The sequence below is a fragment of the Phalacrocorax carbo genome, chromosome 6 (assembly GCF_963921805.1).
Source record: "Phalacrocorax carbo chromosome 6, bPhaCar2.1, whole genome shotgun sequence".
Classification (NCBI taxonomy): Eukaryota; Metazoa; Chordata; class Aves; order Suliformes; family Phalacrocoracidae; genus Phalacrocorax; species Phalacrocorax carbo.
In genome coordinates, this window is record NC_087518.1 from 32480941 (window position 1) to 32504088 (window position 23148).

The 23148-nt window shown below is 40.9% G+C and overlaps 1 protein-coding gene across 3 annotated transcripts in view; it reads right to left on the reverse strand.

The window, feature by feature from the left end:
- Positions 1-23148, reverse strand: part of ABL2 (ABL proto-oncogene 2, non-receptor tyrosine kinase) — a 50358-nt gene that overhangs the window by 12011 nt on the left and 15199 nt on the right. For 2 of the 3 annotated variants that reach the window (XM_064454475.1, XM_064454473.1), the window contains exons 2-5: positions 4241-4411; positions 3175-3470; positions 2233-2505; positions 1379-1463 (exon numbers count right to left, since the gene is read on the reverse strand). In XM_064454475.1, coding sequence (XP_064310545.1) covers positions 1379-1463; positions 2233-2505; positions 3175-3470; positions 4241-4411 — 825 coding nt within the window. Of the gene's footprint in view, positions 1-1378; positions 1464-2232; positions 2506-3174; positions 3471-4240; positions 4412-8510; positions 8761-23148 lie in introns of those variants that run through there. The other variant, XM_064454474.1, reaches the window with a different exon arrangement.

Sequence of the window (23148 nt, forward strand, 5' to 3'; positions counted from 1 at the left end):
TTTGAACAAATATGATTTGCTTTTCTTCCCCTCTCCTCCTTCATAAAGCTAAAGAGTGGCCAACTGGAAGTGGGTACCTGTCAACTGGCAAGATTTTCAGACTGAAATGTCACTACAGAGTAATGTGAAGCACTCCCATGTGTGCTAGCTGGGTAAGTGATCAGCACGGTGGGACCTGCTCCTAAAGCAGCATTCTCACACATTCCTCAGATGACTACTTGCTACAGTCATTGCAATTATGTACAGAGTATGTATTAGCGGAGGAGGAAGGCAACAGGATAGTCATGTCGAATCTCTGCAGCTCCCACTGCAGCACTGCTGAATGCCTGTTTATACCGTTACACATATACAGGAATGAAACACAATTACACTGCACATCAGAAAGAGCGAAAATGCATCTCTGATGAGAAATCTTTTAGACTCTACTCCTGGAACCAGACAGGGCTGGACAGACATTTAATCTGTGCCCGTTGTTTAAATGGGTACAGAATAGTTGCCATTATTAAAAGCCTTCACATTCTTCACATTTCTCCTTTCATCCTAGGCTTGGCTTGACAGCTTTGCTCCTGAAAGCAGCAAAAGTCCAAAGACAATTAAACACCAGTGAAGGTTTGGAGTATTTCCTTAAGAATCTTTGTAGATGTAGAATTAACAGCTATGCAGACTATTTAATAGTGATCATCATATCATGCATTTGCCAGTGAGACAAACAGAGCACAGCCAGTCTGTAAAGCCTGTGATTTCTTCCATCCATGTGCTGTTTGATCTGACTTGCATCTCCACTGCCTTGATCTCATGTACTTATTTGGTGATAATCAGGGTCCTTTACAACAGCAGTGATCTCATTGTCTTCTGCTTAATTATGGACTGATTTTTCTACAGATGTCTCTGATTTGAGAAGAATGAAGAATAGAATTTGTTGTGCTTCCAATATATTTTTTTCTTTTACTTTAAATTCTCTTATATTTTTGCTCTGTTCTATCAGAAAAATAAGTCATGGAAAATAATTTTGTAAATCTGATTTAACACAGCAGAAAATGAACTTGACCCTTATAACTGAACCCTGGAGCATGTTTAAGCCAAGGGTACAACCTAACAGGAGGCTGATATTGCAAACTTTTATATAATGCATAGTTGTGCCTCAATGGCAAAGTTCTCTACGAATGTAAATTACTATATTCGATGTTTTATTTAAAATTAGTGTCTCTTAGCTCCAATACTACATAAAGGAGTAAGCTGTCAAAAATACTGCCCCTGAACCTGACCTGATTCAAAAAGTTATATAAATGCAGAAAATCTGCTACTGCTTTTAAACAAGACTTATTTCACTTTGGCGGAAACTCAAGTAAGAACAGAAATAGCAAGGCATTTCACTAACCTAACAACTGCACTAGATTTGGGTGCTTGATCTCCTTCATCACAGCAGCTTCTTTCAAGAACTCTTCCACCTCCATGGTATCTTCCTAGATAAACAGAGGGGCAAAAGAAGGGCAAATTTATCTTCACGACCAAGGTCTGCTGAACACCACATATCCAAGCTGAATATAAATGATGGCATTCTTAGCTCTATTCTGCTGTTTTGGCTTTTACCAAAGCAAGAAAGCAAAAAAAACCAAAACACCCCGGAAAAGCTGCCTGGCTGGCCTGCAGCGTGGCCAAGTGACAGGTCTGCAGTGCCCAGAAAGCGCTAGGCTTTCTTGTTTGGTACCTATTGTGGCTACCAAAGCAGTTGTGGCTGGTGAGAGGAAGACTCCCAGGGTCACTGACTTAGTCCCCCTGCCTAGCTATAAAAATTAAGATTGAAAGCTCCTGTACGTAGCGGGTACATAGAATTGTAGCTGCTAATGTTGAAAAAAAGATGGCTTTGAAAAGAAGGATAAACAGAGAAGCTGAAATTTTTTCAGGAGTTGTAGAGGATATTTCCAACACCTTTAATTTCTTAATGCTTCCACAGCTTTCTAAGGGAAGGGAAGTGGACTTGGTAACCACTTCTACAGATCTGACTTGGACACACGGTTCCTGGAGGAGCTTGCTAAGCCACATGCACTGGTACAAGTCTGATAAGCTGACTGTTCTGCAAAACTACTCTCAAGCATAGATCTTATGCAGATCTGCACACTCCATTTTCTGATATTCATAACATTAGGTGGTATAACTAAGAACCTTACAATTTCCTTACCCTTATCATAAACGGTGACCAAATGAACAGCACGCAACAATCTGAAAACTCACCTTTAATGTTTTCACAGCAACCGTGAGATTGTATTTCTTCCAGACACCAACATACACCTCGCCATACTGCCCTCCCCCAAGTTTGTGCTTCATGGTGATATCAGTCCGCTCCATCTCCCACTTGTCGTGGATGGGGGACACTCCATAGACAGTGGGCTTATTGCACTTGGGTGCTGGGTAATGCAAAGTTGTCACCAGTCCGTCTGCTACTGTTGAGTGATGGTGTACTAGCTCTGCTAGTGTGCTGAAACGGCTTTCTGCTGTCACATACACCTGTCAAGAATGAACCCAGAATCTGCTTAAATGAAGGCAGCTAGAAGCTTCGAATAACACTAGAAAACAGACACAGTAAAAAAACCACCACAAAAAAAGAAGTAGTAAGGTAAGGGAACCAGGCTTCAGAGTATTTGTTCTCATATTGTTGGGTGAACGAACATTAATCTGTGGGAGTTTTACCTGCAGAAGGCAGCTAGATATAAGCTAGCACTTGAAAGCAGTGCTGTTTCCTGCCTCCTGTTTTACAGGACTAGAAACCGGAATTCTTGTAGCCAAGCACAAGGCGAGTTTCTGCATCACTCAACACATTGTACTGCTGTTTGATCAAGGTTCCTAAATGCTGATCAAAACTACCGACTTGCTAAAGCTCTGCTTGTTCTAAGCAGACCAATGGAAAGATACCACCACATCAAACCACAACTGCTTTGCTTTCTTTTCAGCTGTTTTCAGGCAGGATACGTACCATCTGCACTTCTTCCAAAGCGGTGTTTGGTGAGTTACCACCTAGCTCTTGGCATACATCTTTTTTTTTATATTAATCAACCAGTGGACCTGTTTTCTCTGAGAGAAACACCCTCTCTTAACAGTGTGCAACTTGAGATTCTGTACCACCTCTTAATTAACATTCTATTTCCTTTCCCCACAGCATTATCCAGAGATCCTTACCTTTCCATCTGAGGTGGTATTGATCCTGTAGTGGTAAACACGTCCTTCGTACCTGAGCGAGATGGACAGCTGCCCTGGGCTGCTCTCGCTTTCACGAACCAGGAAGCTGCCATTGATGAGACTGCTCAACAGATACTCTGCTGCACTGCGTGACACCGGCCCATGGTACCACGAATGCTTTTCCAGGCTGTTCACTGGTGTGATGTAGTTGCTTGGTACCCAGCCCTGCCCATTCTTCGAACGTACCTCACTCCATTCACCATTCTGGTTGTAACCCAGGACTCGCAACTTCTCACCTGTGACCAGAAAGAAGAAAGCAAAATAAGCACAGTGTAATCTGTTGGGTCTCATTAAGGGAGACACTCACCATCAGCTGACTAAGCCTGAGTTTGTAGCTTAACAATAAAAATCTGCAGCAGTAATCTTGTAACTAAACTGCTATAGATAAAATATTTATGAAGTAAAGCTTCAGACAGAATACCTAGGATACTGTTCCCTAATTTACTGCAGTGTGGTTGATGAACTCAAAAGGCTTCCTGTAGTCCAGCTTTTTAGATGAGGAAGGCTTTTTTTTTCTTGGAGGGATGAGGTTTGTCTCCTTCTTGAAGCCTTAAATGGCACGTGATTTAAAAGAGGTCTGCAGCAGGTCGTATTCTGATATATGTACTGAACAGAAATAGAAAAATCTCTGTGAAATTCTTGATTTTGCCCCAGTTGAAAGTGCTGAATTATGTTGTCAGCAATAATGTAAAGGTTTTCCTCTACCCATCCCTAAAATAGGTGTCTCAATGAGCCGGTGATTTGGGGAGCCTCGAACACGAACAACTCTAGCTGGGCTAGACTGCTCGGCAGTGTTATGCAAAGCTGTGTCTGTACTAGGAGAACTGTCCAGCAGGTGTCTCTCCAACACAAGTGAGAGAGAGACCGTCTGCTTGTAATCACCAGTTTACAGAATAATCTTCTCTAACTGCACTCATTCTTATTCCTATCCAGAGAAAGATTCTGCTTCCTATTTCCAGTTACTAAGTTTTCAGCCTAGTAGCTGGTCTGCGATTCTGAGCCTTACCTTTGGTGATGCTGAGCGTGTTGTCACCACTTGCTACAAAATCGTAAAGTGCAACAAAGAGATTGGGATCGCTCTCAGTGGCTCCAAGCAGGTTCTCCTTGGAGCTCCATCTGATGGCTTCATTCAGTGCCTGGGGTTCAACATCACAACCATAGGGGCGGTGAAGGGCCTCTGAAGAAAGAGCAGAAGAGGAAATTACTTTGTGTACAATTGTAAAGAGATCAAAACCTGACACACAGCAGAGCGAAGCTCCTGCTGCACAACATGCTCTTTACAGAAAGGGAACACCACACCTGCACATCTTAGATCGATGGTTTTCAATACACACTTTGCTGACTCTTGATTCTATAGTTTACTTCTAAAGGGGGCTGGAGAAGGACATTAGCTTCCTATATACCAAGTAGCAAGCTGTGTATATAAAAATTCTATTTATTAGATATTTCTATTTATATACACCTCTATTTTGAAGTATTTAGGCATTCACAGATGGAAAAATAGGGGAGAAATTAAAAGCACTTTTTAAAAAAATATGAAGTAGTGAAGGAAACATTTAAATGCTGAAATGTTATGTTTTATGTCTTTACTCTTTCTGTGGCTGAAGATCAGCCTGGACCTGAAACCAACATTACAAATACAGGTAAGACAGACTGAATTATGACACGAGATTTATTGGTTGGGACAGAAACCAAGTAGGAATTAGCTGGAATGATGATGGTTTGTGATATGTTTCAAGTCTGTGTAAAAAAAAGGTGGAAAACTGACAGGGGCAGAAAGTAGTAAGGGTGATGCTAGGTATTTAGCAGCAGTATTTCTGAATAACCAGGCAGTTCTGTTCTGCTATTTCAAAGGACAACTGATGCAAACTTAATAGTACAAGGCGGGGGGGGGGGGGGGGGGGGGGGGAAGAATCAGATTTGTTTTACAGACAACAACAACAACAAAAAAGCAATAAAAGCAATCCAAATATTCAGGGTTTTGGAAAGAACTGTTGCAAAAGGCAAACTGTCTGAACGCTTCATGGTAGTGCTATGCCAAGACCATCATTGGCTTTCTAATCCATAGCGAGGTTTTCCAGGAATATGTAGCAGAATAAATTCCAATATTACGACAAGAAAGAGAGCGATGATGTAGTTTCATACACGTGGGCTGCTCAAGGGGGCAAAAAAATTGAAGATGTAAAGATACAAATATTTTCTCTGGTGGCACAACTGATGTAAGTTCCTGTCCCAATATGTATTTCCAACTTCTCTTGTGGAACTTGCGTATGGAAATTCACTGTAAAAAGATTTAATTAAATGCCCCAAACACAAAAAACCCTCATTAAGAAGTTTGATGCTTTCTTCACTTGACAGTCTTGCTTTGGCCCATTTCTGAGATGCTGAGAAGCCAGGCTCAGGACGTTTTCAAGCAGACCACTGCCACAGAACGTGTGTATATACTACCCCTCTCCCCACACTCCCAAGAGATTTACATTTGTGAGCAAGAGCTAGCTCTATAAGGCACTTTAAAAGAGAACAAAGAGCTCAGATGCAATACAGGACAGGAAAACTGGGAAGTCAGCGAGACACAAAACAGGAAGAGGCCTGTGCCAAGTAATAGGCAAACATATCCCAAATCTGTGTCACAGGACAGAGCTCAAGCCTGGACAATTAGGACATAGGGGGGTTCCCAGCACCTACCTGCAATTTTTTTACTTTATTGTAGGTACATGAGAAAGTAAACGGTTGAGGTTTGTTCTGTTTTGTTTTTAAACGTGTAGCTAAGTGGGTTTTGACTGCATTTCTGGTAATCATTCTGAGTTATACTGCTTGCATAAGCTGCTCATCTTGCAGTTACTTACCCAAGCAGATCACCTCCCAAGCCTTGCCAAAGAGGCACCCTATCAAGGTTCTCCTAGCAAGAACAGAAGTGACTAGAGATTAAGCTACCAAAACATCACTTCTTTGATTTCATTATCTGCAGATACAACATTTACATGCACTTCTTATTCCTAACTATCAACTGCAATTAGCTTTCCAATATACTAACCCATCAGACTGGGTGCTATCATGGAAAAGAGAGGAAATCCCAATGTCTGCTCAGCTGCCCACATGACAGCATGGCTGCCAACATCCCACTGTAATTTTTTTAGGACTGGGTATGTGCATATGCATGTCCAGTTGCTAAGCACCAGGAAAGAAAACCAATTCCTAAATCCATCTCTCTTTATGGAGTAAAAATAGATATTTAATGAAATAATACACTCTTTACACTCATACAGTGACTTGTGTTAGACTGTTTTGGTGCCTTAAGCAAAGTCACTCAGCAAATGTGCTATACGAGAAATCTGACTTACGCATCTCTGCTAAGGAGCAAACACAAAAGTAGGCAGTTTCAAAAAAATATCAGAACTTCCGGCTCCAAAATATCGTTACGGTGTTTAAATAACTTCTTACTTTCAACTAGGTATCTACCAAAATGTGAAAGGCTTTAAACAAAAATAAAAGCATTTGTTCTAAATCAAAGCATACTTTAAGTTTCTTTCTCAAGCCAGAAAAGCTCATGAACTGGGCATCCAACCCCTACTTAACAGACAGCACAGAGTTAAGCACTTAACCATGCACTTGATGGGTAAGCCTACAGCAGCCTAGTATCAGCTCAGCTTCAGAGCTGCTGCAGCAGGTCCTATGACCTGCTAAGCCTGCCCACACTGAACCCAGCAGCAGGCACTTTAGCCAAGACAAAACCAGCAGAAATGCCACCTGCTGCTTAGTGCTGAGCAGCTCTGCCCACATGAAACCATTTGTGGTGCTGTGCTGGATTGCCAGCAAGGACTCAAAAGATGTGGGACTACTACCACTTCCTTGGGAATGCCTGGGAGGCTGGCACATGTTCTTAACACCCACTTCATGTACAAAAGAAGCCAACAGAAGTTAATGTTTGATGAGGAGCTTCAATCACTTAGCTACAGTGCTTACCGAAAAATCACATTACCTAACAATCAAATGCTTTTAAGAGTTCATGTCTCACTAACTTCATTCACTTTCCTTTTTAGAGTGATTTTGATGCTTAAGTAACTGTAAAGGTTACCCAATATCTACTAAACGGGAATTTACCAGGGTATAAGAGTACCTACTGCAGGTTATTATTACATAATAACCTATGCTGCTCAATACAGCGTGGGATCTATACCATCCAGTATATAAGGATATGGAAGGTCTGTGAAACATGGTGATCGCCTAGACCTCATCAAGGAAACTAGGGTAACCAAAGCATATCACAAATGATACCCCTCCAACTGAAGAGGTTGAAAACTCCATTCACACTATAAGTAAGGAAATGAGCTGGGAAACTCTGTTTTATATCAGCTCCTTTTAAAAGCCAACCATAAATCATATATTACCACTTTCATTTCCTATACAATGGAAAACTTACATCATCATTTGGTGTACAAGTAATACACGGTCATGCAAGGAGATTATGCTTCATCCATCTCCTTCCTTTTCTTTATTCCCACAATACAATTTGCTTCTCTCCGGATATGAATGCTTTTCCTATTCCGCCAACATGTAAGGGGTGTTTTGTCCCCCACTCTGTGCTGCCAACACTGCAATTACCAATCTCTTCGGTCCAGGAGCAGGAGGTAGTATATGCTAAATCTTAAATTTTAGAGTCACATCAAGTGCTGAAGTGATCTCTATTTCTGAAATACTACCTGTGTAACTGCTCGTAACAATAAAGCATTTCAATAATCCTAAAACCCAGATAAAATAATGGAATTACAGAATCATTAAGGTTGGAAAAGACCTCTAGGATCTTCAAATCCAACCGTCAACCTAAAACATGCCTTCAAGTGCTTCGTCTACTCGATTTTTGAATGCCTCCAGGGATGGTGACTCCACCACCTCTCTGGGCAGCCTGTTCCAATGCCTGAGAGCTCTTTCAGAAAAGAAGTTTTTCCTAATACCCAATCTAAACCTCCCCTGGTACAGCTTGAGGCCATTTCCTCTCATCCTATCACTTGTTACTTGGGAGAAGAGACTGACCCCCACCTTGCTACAGCCTTCCAGGTAGTTGTAGAGAGCAATAAGGTCTCCCCTCAGCCTCCTCTTCTCCAGACTAAACAACCCCACCTCCCACAGCCACACCTCAAAAGTGGGCAACCTCAGTCCTGTCTGTGGCTGGTCTCGTACTACAAGACAAAGACTTAAAAGGACCCAACATCCTCCTTGAAGCACCTGGAGAAATACAGGAAAGGGATAGCACAGCATTACATGCCTGAGCATCATACCTGTGAAACTCACGCCAGGCTCAGAGGCTTCCTCACCAAGGCAACAGAACAGCTTGCTCTCTTTGCCATAGCTGCTAGACTGGAAGCGGACTGTCCCCACAATCATGCTGTGCTTCCCAGCAAGCAGAAAAGGCTGCTTGACACAAGAAGTCCTGGGCTGCCACTGCCAGCACAAACTCCACCACGTGCAGGTGATCACTGCTTGTAAGACTGCTGGCCAATGAAAAAGCAAGTGCTGCCGAGCGGGCGATGGAGAAACTGGGAAAATCAAGCTGCGGCTTAACGTGGTTATTAGCTGGAAGTGAGGGTGGAGCTTCCCAGGGAACGCTGAACAAACAGAGGATGTGGGGACTGGACTGCAAGTTGAAACAATTTTGAGATGAGCTATAAAGACAGTTTTGTTCCCCTAAGAGTTGGGCAACAAAGTGTTTGGGAAGAAAGCAAACAGTTTCCTTGGAGAAATTCCTTTGTACAAATTATGAAACAGATCACCCATTAAGGGGACCGCCCAGATTGATTCATTTTTCCACTCCATATACCATTACTGGAGCATTATTTACATGAATCACAGGAAACTATGTTAGTGAAAATACACATCTAAGAGATGTACAAGCACTGAGCAAGTAAACACTCTTGAACATTTCAAGATTTCAGAAAGAGAAAGCAAGGGCAGTACAGTACACCCAGTTTGAGCTGCATATTTGCTAATTTAGTAGGACTCAGGACAGCTCTCTGGAAGGGCACCATCAAATTACCTCTCAAAAGAACATAAGGTATGTTGGATGAATTCTTTAAAAGCCCTAATTTTCTAGCAAAAGCTGTAGCAGGACAGGCTCCTCCTAACATGTGGACAAGGAAGGGTTAAAGAACAACCCATCACCATGGCAGTCTCACACCTGGGAGGGTGGTGGGCCTGCAGGGGGGTATAAAAGGGAGCAGGGAAGGGGAAGTAAGTGGTTTGGCCATTTGTAGGGGGAGAAGAGCTGTTGCAGCCCACCAAGGGGAAAAAAAGCAGCATTTCTATAACCCATGAACTCCACCTTTCTGTGAGAAAGGCAGCTGCCCCTCATGATGAGGACTCAGATCAGGCTAAAGGTAAGAAATGAGCAACCTGGCTTATTCCAAATGTTTGTGTTCTGTAAAGCTGTGGATGTGGAAAAACACTACATAAAATTGTGGATATGCTGTGGTGATGAGGAGTTGCTTTTCTGCGTATGGCCTGTGACATGACTTATTTCCGCCACCATCACCAGCTAATATATGTGGAAAAAATAACCAAAGAAAATACCTTGGAATACCTGCATACTGTTGTCTTCCTAAATTTCTGACAAGTGGGTGACCTCCTTACTTCCTCCTACAATAATAAGCTTGGTGAATCTGCAGCATGCCGCTTAGTAGTTACAGGTTTAGATACCTTTACATACAAGCTCCTAGGCTTTATCTCTTCCCCCCCTTTTTTCTTTTCCTTCTTGCAGTTTATTGTTTTCTCCCCTCTCTTATGTGCTCTGAGTACTCTTCATTACACTGGTATTTGTACTAACCTTTGTGTATCTATTGATAGCCAAAAAATAAGCAGACTTTGTAGGCAAAGAGAGCACAGCCTCAGAAACATGTGCATGAGCATTGTGACAAACCTTTTGAGGTTGGTCTGAAATAGCAGCAGGAAATGGCACACTATATATGGATTTGTGATTAAATTAGTCTTAGCTGTAATAGTTAAAGTTAATAACCAATTTAGGTGTTAATTAAAATACAACAGATCAGTAATTGGTATCTCTAGCACAAAGGATTAACAGAAAGTTAGGTTGGATTAAAAATGTAACTTATAAATATATCTATTGAACCTCTCAATTTTAGCCTCTGTCAGAAGAGTATCCTTAACCAAAGCCTAAGGGCTGTCTGGTCTGCTATGAGCTCCTGATGTGCATCAAGCCAGCATTGGCATTATGGGCAAGTACCATTTTGGCTGTAAGCTTCCTGTAACAGGGCCACTCTGTCCCTGCACCCTTCAGCCACCCTCCTGTAGGTGTTTCTTGGTGGGAAGGACCCAGGGTGTCCCTGCACAGTGTGTAGCTGTTCATAAGGTCCTGTCAAACACACCCAGGCAGAATAAAAATCAGGCATCTTTCTGTCTTCTGGACAGCATTATTTCTTTTACAACTGATTTTCCTAGATAGTTATTTTACACTATCGGCCATCACCTTGACATCCACATCCACCACATCTGCATCCTGTTCCTATTCCCTTCACAGTAAGTGCACAATATGAAATCTTCATTCTGGTATACACAGCTTCCTCAGTGGAAGAAGTAGTCACCTTTCAGGCACAGCAGCTCTTCCCAGCTCTTTAGACCGTTCCCTGTAGCGCCCTTCAAAGCTGTTTCCTGAGAGCAGTTACCCTTCCTGTACAACTTAAATTATCCATTTAGAAGTATTTCTCCAGTTCAAGTAGTGGGAAAAAGTTGAATATAAGGAAATCTTGCTGATTACGCTACATTGAAGTGTATAGTACAGGGATCTTCTAAAAAAATCACTGTACTCTGAATTTATGAACCAACTGTCAATGTCTCAAACAAAAGAATGTGTAAATAGCAGTACAGCTCTGAAAAGGGTTTGGTGGTGTTGGCAGCAGACCAAGGTTAGTCAATGGAAGGAAGAGAGACAAAGAAAGGGTTATAGGGTAAATACTGGTTACTGCATACAGTCTCAATCTAATATCCTAACATTTTACATCAAAAAACATAGAGCGTATATATGCATGGGTGTACATGTATATTCACACACAGTGTTGTGTCTTCTGGCTTCTCACCTGCCTCTCCTTCACAGAGGGACACTTGAATACAAGGCCACCAAGGACCGTGCACATGCCACATCTTTCACTTTATTTTCACTTTGTGTTTTCAAACTAAATACCAGTATAAATATCCATGATGCTAGTTTACAGACTCATTTTATATGCTTGCTTTTAAGACTACCAAAGAATAGGTATTGGTCGACTTAGAGCATAGAAAGTAGACCATCAAGTAACTAACAACTACTAGTATAACTGGTATTTTCCACTGCATCTTCAAAACGTACACTTTACATCACTTGACTTCAGGCTCTTTAACCAGCTTGTTAGTGGGAGGATTTCTGCCTTAATGAATACAAGGAAACAAAATTGATAATGCAGCAGCAAGCGGGTTTCTGAGTTTGCTGACACGATTGGCATAGTATCAAGTTCTACAGTAGCTGTTTCTGAAGCCAAATCTCGGCACTTCCTACTAACCAAAAATACTCTAGGCAAACTACATACTAAAAAGCAAACCAATACAGAGCAGGCCAAGTTCCCGCTGTCTAATAATGTGGTAACACAGAAGCAGACCTATGAACTTTTTTTACCCTAGAACAGACTTCAGCCCTTACCTAAATGGACCACCTAGTCTTTCTGCTGACATACATGTGGCCATGGAAAACACCAGTTTAAAAGGGTTCAGACAGTTCACATATGGCTTTAGTAAAATGCAGGCAACCTAACTAAATGCCATTCCTAGGTGTTCCTCTCCTGCAAGCAACCAGACTCTTAATAACATGGTTTGCTTGAGCTAAGCACAGATCTGTAGTTAGTCTTTGGGCCTCCCACAGAGTGGTGCACGGTTTAAGTATTGCAAACAACCCACTGAATAAAGCCAAGAAATACAGCTCCAAGCCCAGAACTTGGGATGGGCAAGGAATAGGTTTCTATTTATGGTACCAGGCTGGGAGACACAGAATGGGACGAGACTTCAGAGTCAGTGACATAATTGCATCATGAACAGCTCATATCATACAAAGACAAATGTTTCAAGCTAGGCTAGTAGCACTGTCTTGCCTCAATTATCAGAATATATCTGAAATAGAGAAGGCTAATAAAAGTGATCTTTGGTATCACAGAGAGAAATATATGGAGAAACCTAAAAGTTCTCCATACAGTTCACCTCTTAAATGCAGATTTATTCTTCAACATGACAAAATGCTGCATGAGGTATTCCCCTACACTTATTTCATGGTTAAAGTGGTGGGTCTTCACCTACAAGACATGCTTTTTGGCTAGCTTGATAAAAAATCCACAGGAAGACAAGGCTTGGGTTTTTGGTGTCAATGAATTGTAATTGGCAGAGAGTCAGATTGATCTTGACTAGTTACACCAGTGTATGAAGAATTCAAGACATCTGTCATGTTCAGGTAGACAGAGGTTATCTATGTCAAGATTAAAACAAACTGATATTCATAGAAGGAACTGCCCATCTCCTTTTTCACTGGTTCCAATTACCCTCTTCCTTTGTTATTAATGCTGTCAAACATTCAGAGGTGTCCCTCAGCCCCTTTCCTTGCTCAGATGTCAGCGAGATAGGTATACAATTTCCCCAGTATCAACCTAATGCAGCACTTCCCTGGTTTTTTTCCTCTGGTAAAGAATTATCGTTTTGCTACAGAACCCAGAAGGAAATAAATCAAGCTTAAGGTCCAAAGCATTCCTTTGAAAAATCCCCATTCATTCAGTGCAATATGTATAAATCTCTTCACAGATGAACAGCTCTATAGGCTGTAAGTGACCAAACCTTCTACTGAAGCTTTTGGTAGCACTGCTGCCTTAAGACAGAATTTTGAAGTAGATGAAGTATTGATCACCTTCAGTACAGATGCTGCTAACTTAACAGGCTGGCTCTCATTACCTCTAAGATTTTCTGTCCTCACAGAACTTTGACAGGAAAGTGATCCTGGGATAAATGAAGCTAGCAAAATGATGTGGGTTTTTAGATGCATTTCAAAAACACTTTAGGGTGAGGAACTCTTGAGCACAGGAGAGCTGACTTGACAGTTATTAAAAGGTGCAATGGATGTTTCCTGTTACAGGTACTGGGAATGGTCAGAAACACCACAATCCACGCAAAGTATGAACCTGACTTCTTTAAACGTGCCTCTGGGTGAGGAACCAAAACCCACCAGCACAACAGATAATAAGAAATACACTTTCCTGAAGAGAAAGATTTTAATGCAATTAAAATTACATACAAAAAGGATTTCAGAACAAAAAGCTACAAATGCAACCTCTTCGCAAAATCCTCACTATTGCATTAAAGTGTTTGTTACTTTTACTACTATGGATTTTTTTAGCTCCTTAAAGCTAGTCAGCTTTGCGATTGCTGCTATCTAGAAACAAGCAGAGAGACCACCAACTTCAGATGCTCTGTATTACATACCTCTTTCCATTGAGTACTGAGGTGCTGAAGATCCAATCTTTGTTCCTCTGAATCCTGCCTATAGTGGCCAGTAACTACTCCTGCAATAACAGTTTTAGCACTCCTTTCCCTATGAAGGGACACCTGGATTTCAAAGATAACTGGGAAACTGTATACATTTAGATCACAAGTCTACTTGACATGCTTCTCTCGTGGTAAGTTCCAGTAAACCTTTCCAGTATGAAGGGCAAGGAGGATTAGGTCACCCAGTCCTTCTCCACGAAAGGTGGGATGGCCAAACATTGACAGCTTACAGCAAGTCATTTAGCTTTTGTTTTTTTAATCAGTTCTGTGGTAGAGAAGTTGCTTAATGTGGATTACACCTCACTGCAGCAGAATTCCTGAGGAGTCATAATACTGGCCAGATCAAAGTCAAGATATTATCTACTTCTAAGCAAATCAGACTAATAGCTACTCACACAGTGTTAAGACAAACATTTGCAGCAAGGGCTCTTCTGCAGAAAGAATACTAGAAAACTCATGGCTCAACCGACCCCGAAGCAAGCCAGGAATATCTACACTAACGAAGCCTAGCTGGTGAGAGGTTTATTTTGCAGATATAAAGCACTAACTGATCAGAACTTAGAGTTAACATGACAGAGAAGTCCAAGCTGCTTTTCAAGTGACATAATTACATCTTCTTAGAAGTCCTAGAGTATTAGGTACCCTCCTTAGACTCAGCACGTGGAACAATGACCACATTAAACTCTTTCTCAGCTGGCTTTTTGAAATATATTTTTAGCCTTCCTAGTCAGAGGGAAAACTTGGAAGGAGAGGGTAGAGCCTAACTTGCTGACCTGTAATCTCAGGAGTGAAAGAAAACATCAGTCTAACAGACCAAATTTGAGGTGATGTCACAACTTGAGGCCCAAGTAATTATTTTTACAAGTGCCTTGGACGGGCAGCACTGCTTACCTTTTGGAGGATATTCGGAGGGCAGAGCTCCCCAGGTGAGCTGATACAGCTTCAGTTTCCAGTACATGAGTTTAATTTTTTTAATGCAATCCCAATACGCTTGTTAGCACAGATGCGCTTCTCAGTTCCATCCACCCACACTGAATATGCAGCAACTGCCAAAGCTGCACAGTACTTCTGTTTTAAAAATTCTCTAGCTAAAAATAAATCACAAAACTGTCAACCTCATTTGTCAGCAACCAATATGCTGTCAAGCCATTGTCCACAGCCATTTTCTTCTCTTGAACAAAGAAAGGTTTTCCTTTTTAAAATATTTATTTCATTTGACTAAAATATTCCTGTGATCTTGCCTCCTTTGAAATATAATTGTCTTAGAAAATAAACCAGCATTTCCTTTCCTCCAAGAAAAGCCAAGCTTTAGCATAAATACTTGCCCAAAAATTGCATGCTGTCTTGTTAACTTCAGAACCAGGGAAAAATCATAATGTGGATGCTTGTCAGGAGATCCCCAGAGTCTGACATGCAGCTGAGCCCTGGCTGAGGGAGTCTTAGTTGCCTTGCTCCTTCTCAGCCCTATGGGCTGATTCACTTTTGTGGGGAGCAGTGCAAACATGCACGTATGAAGTCAGAGAAACACATCCATCGCATTGAACTTAGTTACTGGCTGCTGTGCCACTTCCCGTTGGTGAAATCCAGACACTTCTAATTGGCTCTGCTGACCAGACAAGGGAGTCCATTCACCAGTGCTGCTTTGAACAGCTGCTAAATAACCAGGGTAATACAAACCCCAGCCTCAGCAGAAGGAGAATTCCTAGCCCAGTGCTGACAGCTTTGCAATTTCAGGCTGTGTCACTACATTTGCTTTTTCAAATCTACTAACAGCAGTGTTTAGCCCTCATGTGTCCAAGTCCAGTATTAAGACAAGAATGCACTCACTGAAATAGGATTTTCCAAAAGTGTCTTCTGGGTTATGGAAGAATTAATACAGCTTTGAAGGAAAAGAAACTACAGTAAAGACTGAGCAAGTTCAATACCCCTAGAAGTAATCAAAGCTACAAAAAAGTCAGTGTTTGACTTGCTGGTGTAGTGATAAAATCAATTTTATTACAAAGAAGGATAGCTGTAAATGAATAGACAAAGATTATTCATATCTGAAGTGGACCTGGATTGAAAATGCTTATATGATTTAGTAGGTTTGTGATGGATACTATTCGGTAGGTCTGATTTTTGGACAGAATAATGAAAGAAAACTTTTAAAAGTAATTAATTGAAGAGAGGTAAGGCTACCCAATACATTCAACTTGAAGGATTTTTATACAGCTAAAATACAAACATGCATTTTATGTACGTCCGCTACTATAGTGATAGCATCTACTGTAAAGTTAGGGATTGAGATTATTTTTTCTTTTTCAGAAGTACAAATGCTCCTTGATTGTTGATATCAAAACTGTAGAACATTTAATGGAAGTATGATAGGAAAAACAAGTCCTGCCTCTCAGATTTAGCAGAACACTTAAGGATGTCAAAAGCAAGTCAGCTAGCTGACAACTGGGATTCTTCAGGCAGGTAACAACCACCATACTGGGTCACTTACAGCCCAGCATCCTGCTGTTACCATTGCCAACAGAAGTTGACTGGGGAAAAGGTAATTATATTATTCCAGAATACTTTCCAAGCTTCCAACACGTTGCAGCTAAAGGTCTTTCTGAGCCAGAGCTGGCGTTGTTGTAGTTAAACCTCCTAACAGGCTTCCGTTATTTTGTCCGGTAGCTCTCTGAAGTAATGCAAACTAAATGCATCACACAATATCCCACTGCAATGTTATCAATAGCTCACCTGCATGTTGTAGAACAAAGAACAGGCTCTTGTTTTGAACACATCTGCTGGTTGCATTTGATGATCCTCAGTCTATACAGTGACAAATTCTGATCAATCACTACCCATTGGAGCTTCCCCTGCCACTTGTGACTTTTAATGTCCTTTATCTTACTCTACCTCAGCCACCTCTCTTCCAGGCTGAAGAGTTTGTCTTAGGCAGTCTGATATTGTCGTCTTTGGTCACCTTTAAACAGTCCTCCTCTGAGTTTTTTCTAGCTCTGCCATACACCCCTCCAGATAACCAGATCAGAATTACATGCAGTATTCAAACCATAGCTTTGTACAGTGGCAGAACTACATATTATTCTATTCCTAAGGCTCTGCTTTGTGGACTATAATTCTAAATGTTGCCACAATACTGTCTTATTACAGCTCAAAGATTTATTTCTATTGTTGTAGTAGTCAGCTCAGAGCTAAATACCTCATGTGTGAAGCTAGAAACATTCCTGTGTAGATGTTTACACTGAATCTTGTACCACTTCTTCAGCTAGCAACCTCCTGCAATTTTCCGGTCAGCTTTTGTCTCTACTGACCTGAATAACTTAATATTGCTACCAATCTTGCTATTTGCTTTCTTCCTCCTCACATCATTTGTCATAGTCTGATAGCTTTAATTAAAAACAGGTGAACTGAAGAAAAGTCAGGAAGTTGAGGAAAAGACATTTTCTTTATTACTATTTGATAACTGCTTCATTTCTAGCACCTTCTCAGTAAACAAAAACATTAATGTGTTCCAGCAAGTTATATACTATAATCAGTGCTTAGTACAGTGTATGATCTGGTTAAGTCATCAGATACTTCTATGGTGAGGAGCATTTTAATAAAAGACGACAAAAATGACTTTGCAAGGGAAGCTGCTGAACTAGAAGACTGGTTAAAGAAGGTATAATTGGCTCCAGAGAGAAATACTGCAGGAGATGGGAAATTTGAATGTGCCTGGATGCAAACAGAGCAGAAATATCCTGTAGATTATGGTTTTTTTCCTACTACTTTGTTTTCAGAGCAGTAAAGCAAAGCAAAGTACAACAGCATGGAAATGAGTGACTTAATTCCCCAGAAACATTAGGCCAAATCTTTTAGTGAGGTTAAAGATCACCACTTCAAAAAACAGAAACTGCATGGAAAATGCTTTGATTAACCTTAAATTAGGCCAGCAAGGACAGAATCTGATCTACAGACAAATAAACATCATAATAGAGGCAGCTGCAGTTCCAGATTTATCTAATAATTTGTCAAAAGACAAATCCCCACAAAAGCCAAGATCTGTTGCCAATTTACATTGCTAACCTGAACACTAACAGTTTGTTTTTCTATAACACTGCAAGCATTCCCTCCTTTTGCTGGGGAAGCATGGAAGAGGAAAGCAGTTGATTAGATTCTTCTAGGATCATAAAGGGTTTTGAGGCAATCCTAACTAAATGAAATCCCATTTTATTGAATTGGTACCACAAAACCTTTGATTCGCCTGGAATTAGAAGAGACAGACCATGTAAGCTTGCCTTACTCTTATAATATAGCTTTTCAAGACTGGATTATGCACAGTAACTTAAAAGCATGTTAAGATTAACAATGAGCAGGGAAGGGGCTAATGCTGCCTTTGCCCCCCTCAAAATGCAGATGCTCTAAAACCAAAATATACACAAGTGTTCTTTTGGACTGCTTCAGTGATGAAGTTCAACTGAGTGCTACTCCCCTGACTTTAACCAAATCTATTCCTCTTTTGTTCTTATTTTCATCTGTTGCTCAGAGGTTTTTGAATAGAAATGCAAAATGACACGGAAAGTACCTGCTGCCTTCTAAAACAGGTCCATCAACTAGAAAAAGCAGAAAAAAAAATTCATTTTGTCATTTACTTGCCACACAATTACTTGACTAATTTCTCCTGTTCAGAGGTGAAACAACAACTCAATGTTGACAGAGTCAGGGAATAAGACCCACTGCTAATTATTTAAGGATCCTTCCTCCCACTTAATATTGGCATAGCTGTCTGAGACATCTCTCCTGCTGCCAGTATTTGTGGCGGTACAACTAGGATGCTCAGAGGATTGGTCAGTATATTGTCAGCTGTTTTTAACTGAAGGCTACTCTAGCCTCTATTACTGCTGCTGCCTTCGGGTGCCACCTCCCTCAGTGCTTAATTTACTCTATTTACTATATATATTCTGAGGAAGGAAGGAAGAGGGAAAGGGCTGGAAATTCCCAGTGGGAGGTCTAACAGTACAGCTCACTCAGCAGTTCATTTCCTCTCCCTCTGTAAAGTACTGGTTAGTTCCTAAATTGCATCCATCTACAACATCAGTTTTTGTGCCTTTTACTGTAGATAGTAACAGCACATCACGAACAGGGAGGATGCATCAATAATACCTTGCCTTTTGTGGCACTGATAAAGAGTTTTTACATCTGCAGCAATGGTAGCAGTGACAAGTAGAAATGCAAACAAACTGCCATTCAAGTTGATACAAGCTATCATTGATACACGACATGCACAAACAAGACAAAAAAATACAACTAAGTCGTGCAAATCAAAGAAATCAAGCCACAACATAGCTCATAGGAGTACCTGCACCCCACAGGAAGAACGATATCTGTATTTTGCCATCACCATCAATCAAAGAATGGGGACATCGATGAAAAGCAAGATGACTTAACCTAAACTAGAAAATCAGATCTCTGACAAAAGAACATTAGCTGCATTCAGTTTCACAGCAAGATTTTTGCCAGTTGTGCCACACAGCTTGCTTTGAAGGAGGTATGTAAAACTGCTTCTTAATTTTGGAGTGTTTTATGAAATGTAAATTTTGAACTGAGATTGAGACCAAAGTCTAACTGTGCCATCCAGAAGGGAACTTGCTTGCAACATCCCCCCATCTTCTGGTTTGAAAGGCCAAGAAAGATCCCTTTATCTTGTTAATTTAAGATCTTCCCTCCCCAACACCCCCCACCCCCCCACTCAACAGAGTTCCACCTCATTTCTTCTTCCCGCTCCACAGAAAAACATTCCCAGTTGTTGCTGGTCTATATAGGTCCAAAGGACAGCTGACTGCTTGGATTACACAGGGCTATATTGTATCCCCTCAAGTACCAGCCACACTAAGTGCTTCCTTTGGGACCAGGGCTCACTAGTAGGCTGATACCAGCACACCAGGTGCTATCATGAAGTCGGATATTCCAAGACAACAGGCAGCCCTGCAAATGCTCCTGTCAAAATCATTCTCTCTCTGGAGCCTCTTACAGTACAAACTTATTCCAAATCAGATACTTGAGTAACCAAAAGCATGATGAACTTGTACTCAGTTCTGACTTAGCCTCTTAAAACAAAGGGGCAGAATGCTCTCTTCTGCCTTTTGTCCAGATACTGGAAACTAAAGCAGCTCTGGCTTTTAGTAGCTTGGGAGAAGATTTTTCATTTACATTTCTATTTACAGCAGTTACCTATAGCAATCCGGTATTTAAATGTTTTCAAAATAACTGTAACTCTCCTCAATGCAGTAGACAGCAGAACATTTATCACATTGCGTAGAGAAGCCCTTGCTGAAAGCAGTATCCATCCCACCCTTACGGATACCTTTTTTTTCAGCACTACTGCAAGATAGTCAACTACTGCCAGCTTCTTGAGATGCTACCAAACCCCAGCGGTTTAGGGCATTTCTCTAGTGGAATTCCATGCTGTTGTGACATGCTACTTAACCCTCAAATTTATTTGAAAAAGTACCCTTGATGTAAACTACAAGACATTCCCTAGCTCATGAATTGCTATTTGGAAAGCAACAGAGCATCCAGAAGCAGATACAATTAACTTTAGAGTGAAAGCTGCTGTACAAGGTAGGCTTCAAATGGTCTTTCAGCTTAGAAAGACTTCATAGGATCAGAAGCTAATTAATATCTGAAAGTTATTTGAAGGGTCTTTAGAAGGAATAATGTTTCCTGCTCATCTGCATCATTGCCAGAAACAGTTTTCCCATTGCTTTCAAGCTACTTTAAGCACTTAAAGCCAATATAACTACGTGCTGCTTAGAAGTAACAACTTCCTGGACAGGTTATAGAACTGAGCAGATGACAAAACTGTCAAAAACAGTGAGGGAAGTGAGGCAAGGGAAGATGTTTATATGGAGATATTATTGCTTTGAGATCTAAGTCTCTTACAATCTAAAATAAACCATACAAGCATAACAATGTTAAATTTTTATAAAGCCTGCACGGTGCACGGTCAAACCCTGAAAAACTGAAACAAGAGCTGAAATTTAGAAACCTGGAAGCACCCAGTACATTTAAGATTCTCTGGCAAGGATGCTGAAGCTCCTGCATGAAGTATCAGCAGAGATTCTGGGGCAAACACCTCTTAAGATCATGCTTTCGTCACAGATTGCCTGTGCTCCAAAAAAGGGAAAACCTCTGAAGCACCCACAAAGACCAAGTGAAGCACCCACAAACAGCACATAAAACAATGACTGAAATACAAAAGATGAGACTCTGGAGAATATCCAGCAGAGACCTGCACAGAGTATGATTTTTTTTTTTTTTTTAAAACTAAAAAGACCAGTCAATTAAACATGCAGGGTCACATCTCAGGTTCTGAAGCTGGAAAAGCTGAGTAATGGCAAACATCAAATTCTCATGTTCAAACACAAAACCAGAATCAACCCTCAAAAGGACTGACTAATCTAGGTTGGCGTATTCTTATTAGTAATGTCAAGTACGACTGTTTAGTAAAACATCTATATTGAGAATTGGGTCCAATTAAAATGCAGCAGATAACCAATGTAAGAACTCAATTCCTAATTACTAGAGAAACTAGACTAACAGATTTATTCACAGAACTTAAGACTCTTTTGGCAGAAATATTGGTTGAATAAAGTTGGATAACTAATGGATTAAGTTCACACCTAGTTCAGCTTGAAGGACAGCCAGCTTTCTCCTTTAGCTGTCAGTCTTACCAACGCAATGACAGCAGTGAAGAGCTGCTCTTCATGGGCACTGGGTGACAATCAGTTTTTCATTCAAGGCATAATGTGTAGCATGGTAGAAAGCCATTAAGGCCAAGAACTCAGTGAGCACTGAAGTAAAATTCATATTAAAAAGACACACCCTTAAACCAGGCAAGAGGTGATTCTATTCTTAGAAACTTGGGGAAGTAACCTTTTTATGAACAGATAGTGCCTTTGACTCTTTAAGCATCTGAGTTAACTCAACTGTAAATTTCAAATATTTTAAAAGGACAAATTTCAGGGGCTCACTTCAGATAGCAGCCTTGCTAAAGAGATACAATGCTAAGTGTCTGCATATAGCCTATCAGTTGTTGTTTTTTTTTTTTTTAAGTAATCCTAAACTGGATTCATCAAAGCCCTCCCCCAGGCACAAGACACAAAACCACTGAAGTATTTTGCTAAGGTTTTGAGGGTGTGACTGACCATGTGCTTAAGTGAAGCCAGCAGGCAGCTGCTGCCAGATTGGTGGTTGTTTCCCCTGCTCCCAGCTCCCTCCTTTGCTGCTTCCCACATGCTCACACCTGTGTTCACCTGACATGCAGTAAGGTGGGTCAGGAAACCAAGCCAGCACTGCAGAGTTTTCCCTCGGTTTAGCTCCCTGGCCTGGCTCACCACAGCGCTAGATGAGAACCAGTAGTGGTAAAGTAGGAGCACGGTGTTGATGGGGACAAGCTTCTCTTTTGACAAGTTTTCATCAGTTTAGCTTTATCATATTGTAATTCAGATGACCAGGATACAAACAGGCTATATCCTGTAAAATACTTCAAGATCAGGTATGTCCTAGATCAATTTATAACCCTCTCCATCACAGAAAAAAATTAATGCAAGTATTCTTACTCTGAAAATTCCTGGTGAATCTTTTGGAAATTATGTATTGTGAATATTGTAGACAGATTATTTATAACTGACTTCATACTACCAGTACTACTACTGTTGGCCCCATTAAGGGGAAATCACATGAGACACAATAGATGTATGCTCTAGCAGCAGGACTGAAACTAAATGACGCACCCAATTAAAATATATGGAATCTAATGATATTACTTCTAAAGAAAGGGCAGGGCTTCCTCCATAATGACAGGTACAATATAATTATGGGGAAACCGACAATCTTGGCTTTGTTCTTAATACATGAAGGTGGCTGCTGTAATCTAAGACAAATACATTAGATGCAGGTTGTTCCTTTAAACTGGGGAGGAAAAATATTCAGGTCTGGGTGTGGAGGTCTCAAACCAGTTTTATTGGGCGCTTTGCCAATGTTATGAAAGCAGTATATCACATAAGGGCGGTAGCCTACTCTCAAGGGAAAAATCAGCATACGCAAAAAAAGATGCAACCTGGGCAGTGGAAAAGGGGAAGAATAACCGAGAGCACACTGGTACAGTACAGAAAAACACTATGGTCTATATGAGCATTATTTACATTTAGAGGGACATGGCACCTGCACGGGCTCAGACCACCAGAGCTCCACCTCTATAGAGGTTAGCATTATCTTGACAACTTGAATGGGGATATGTAGCCCTTACAACCATCATTAGAGACTTATGAAAAGAAACACTTCAAATAACTCCTTACCCTAATTCACAATTCACAAAGTGAG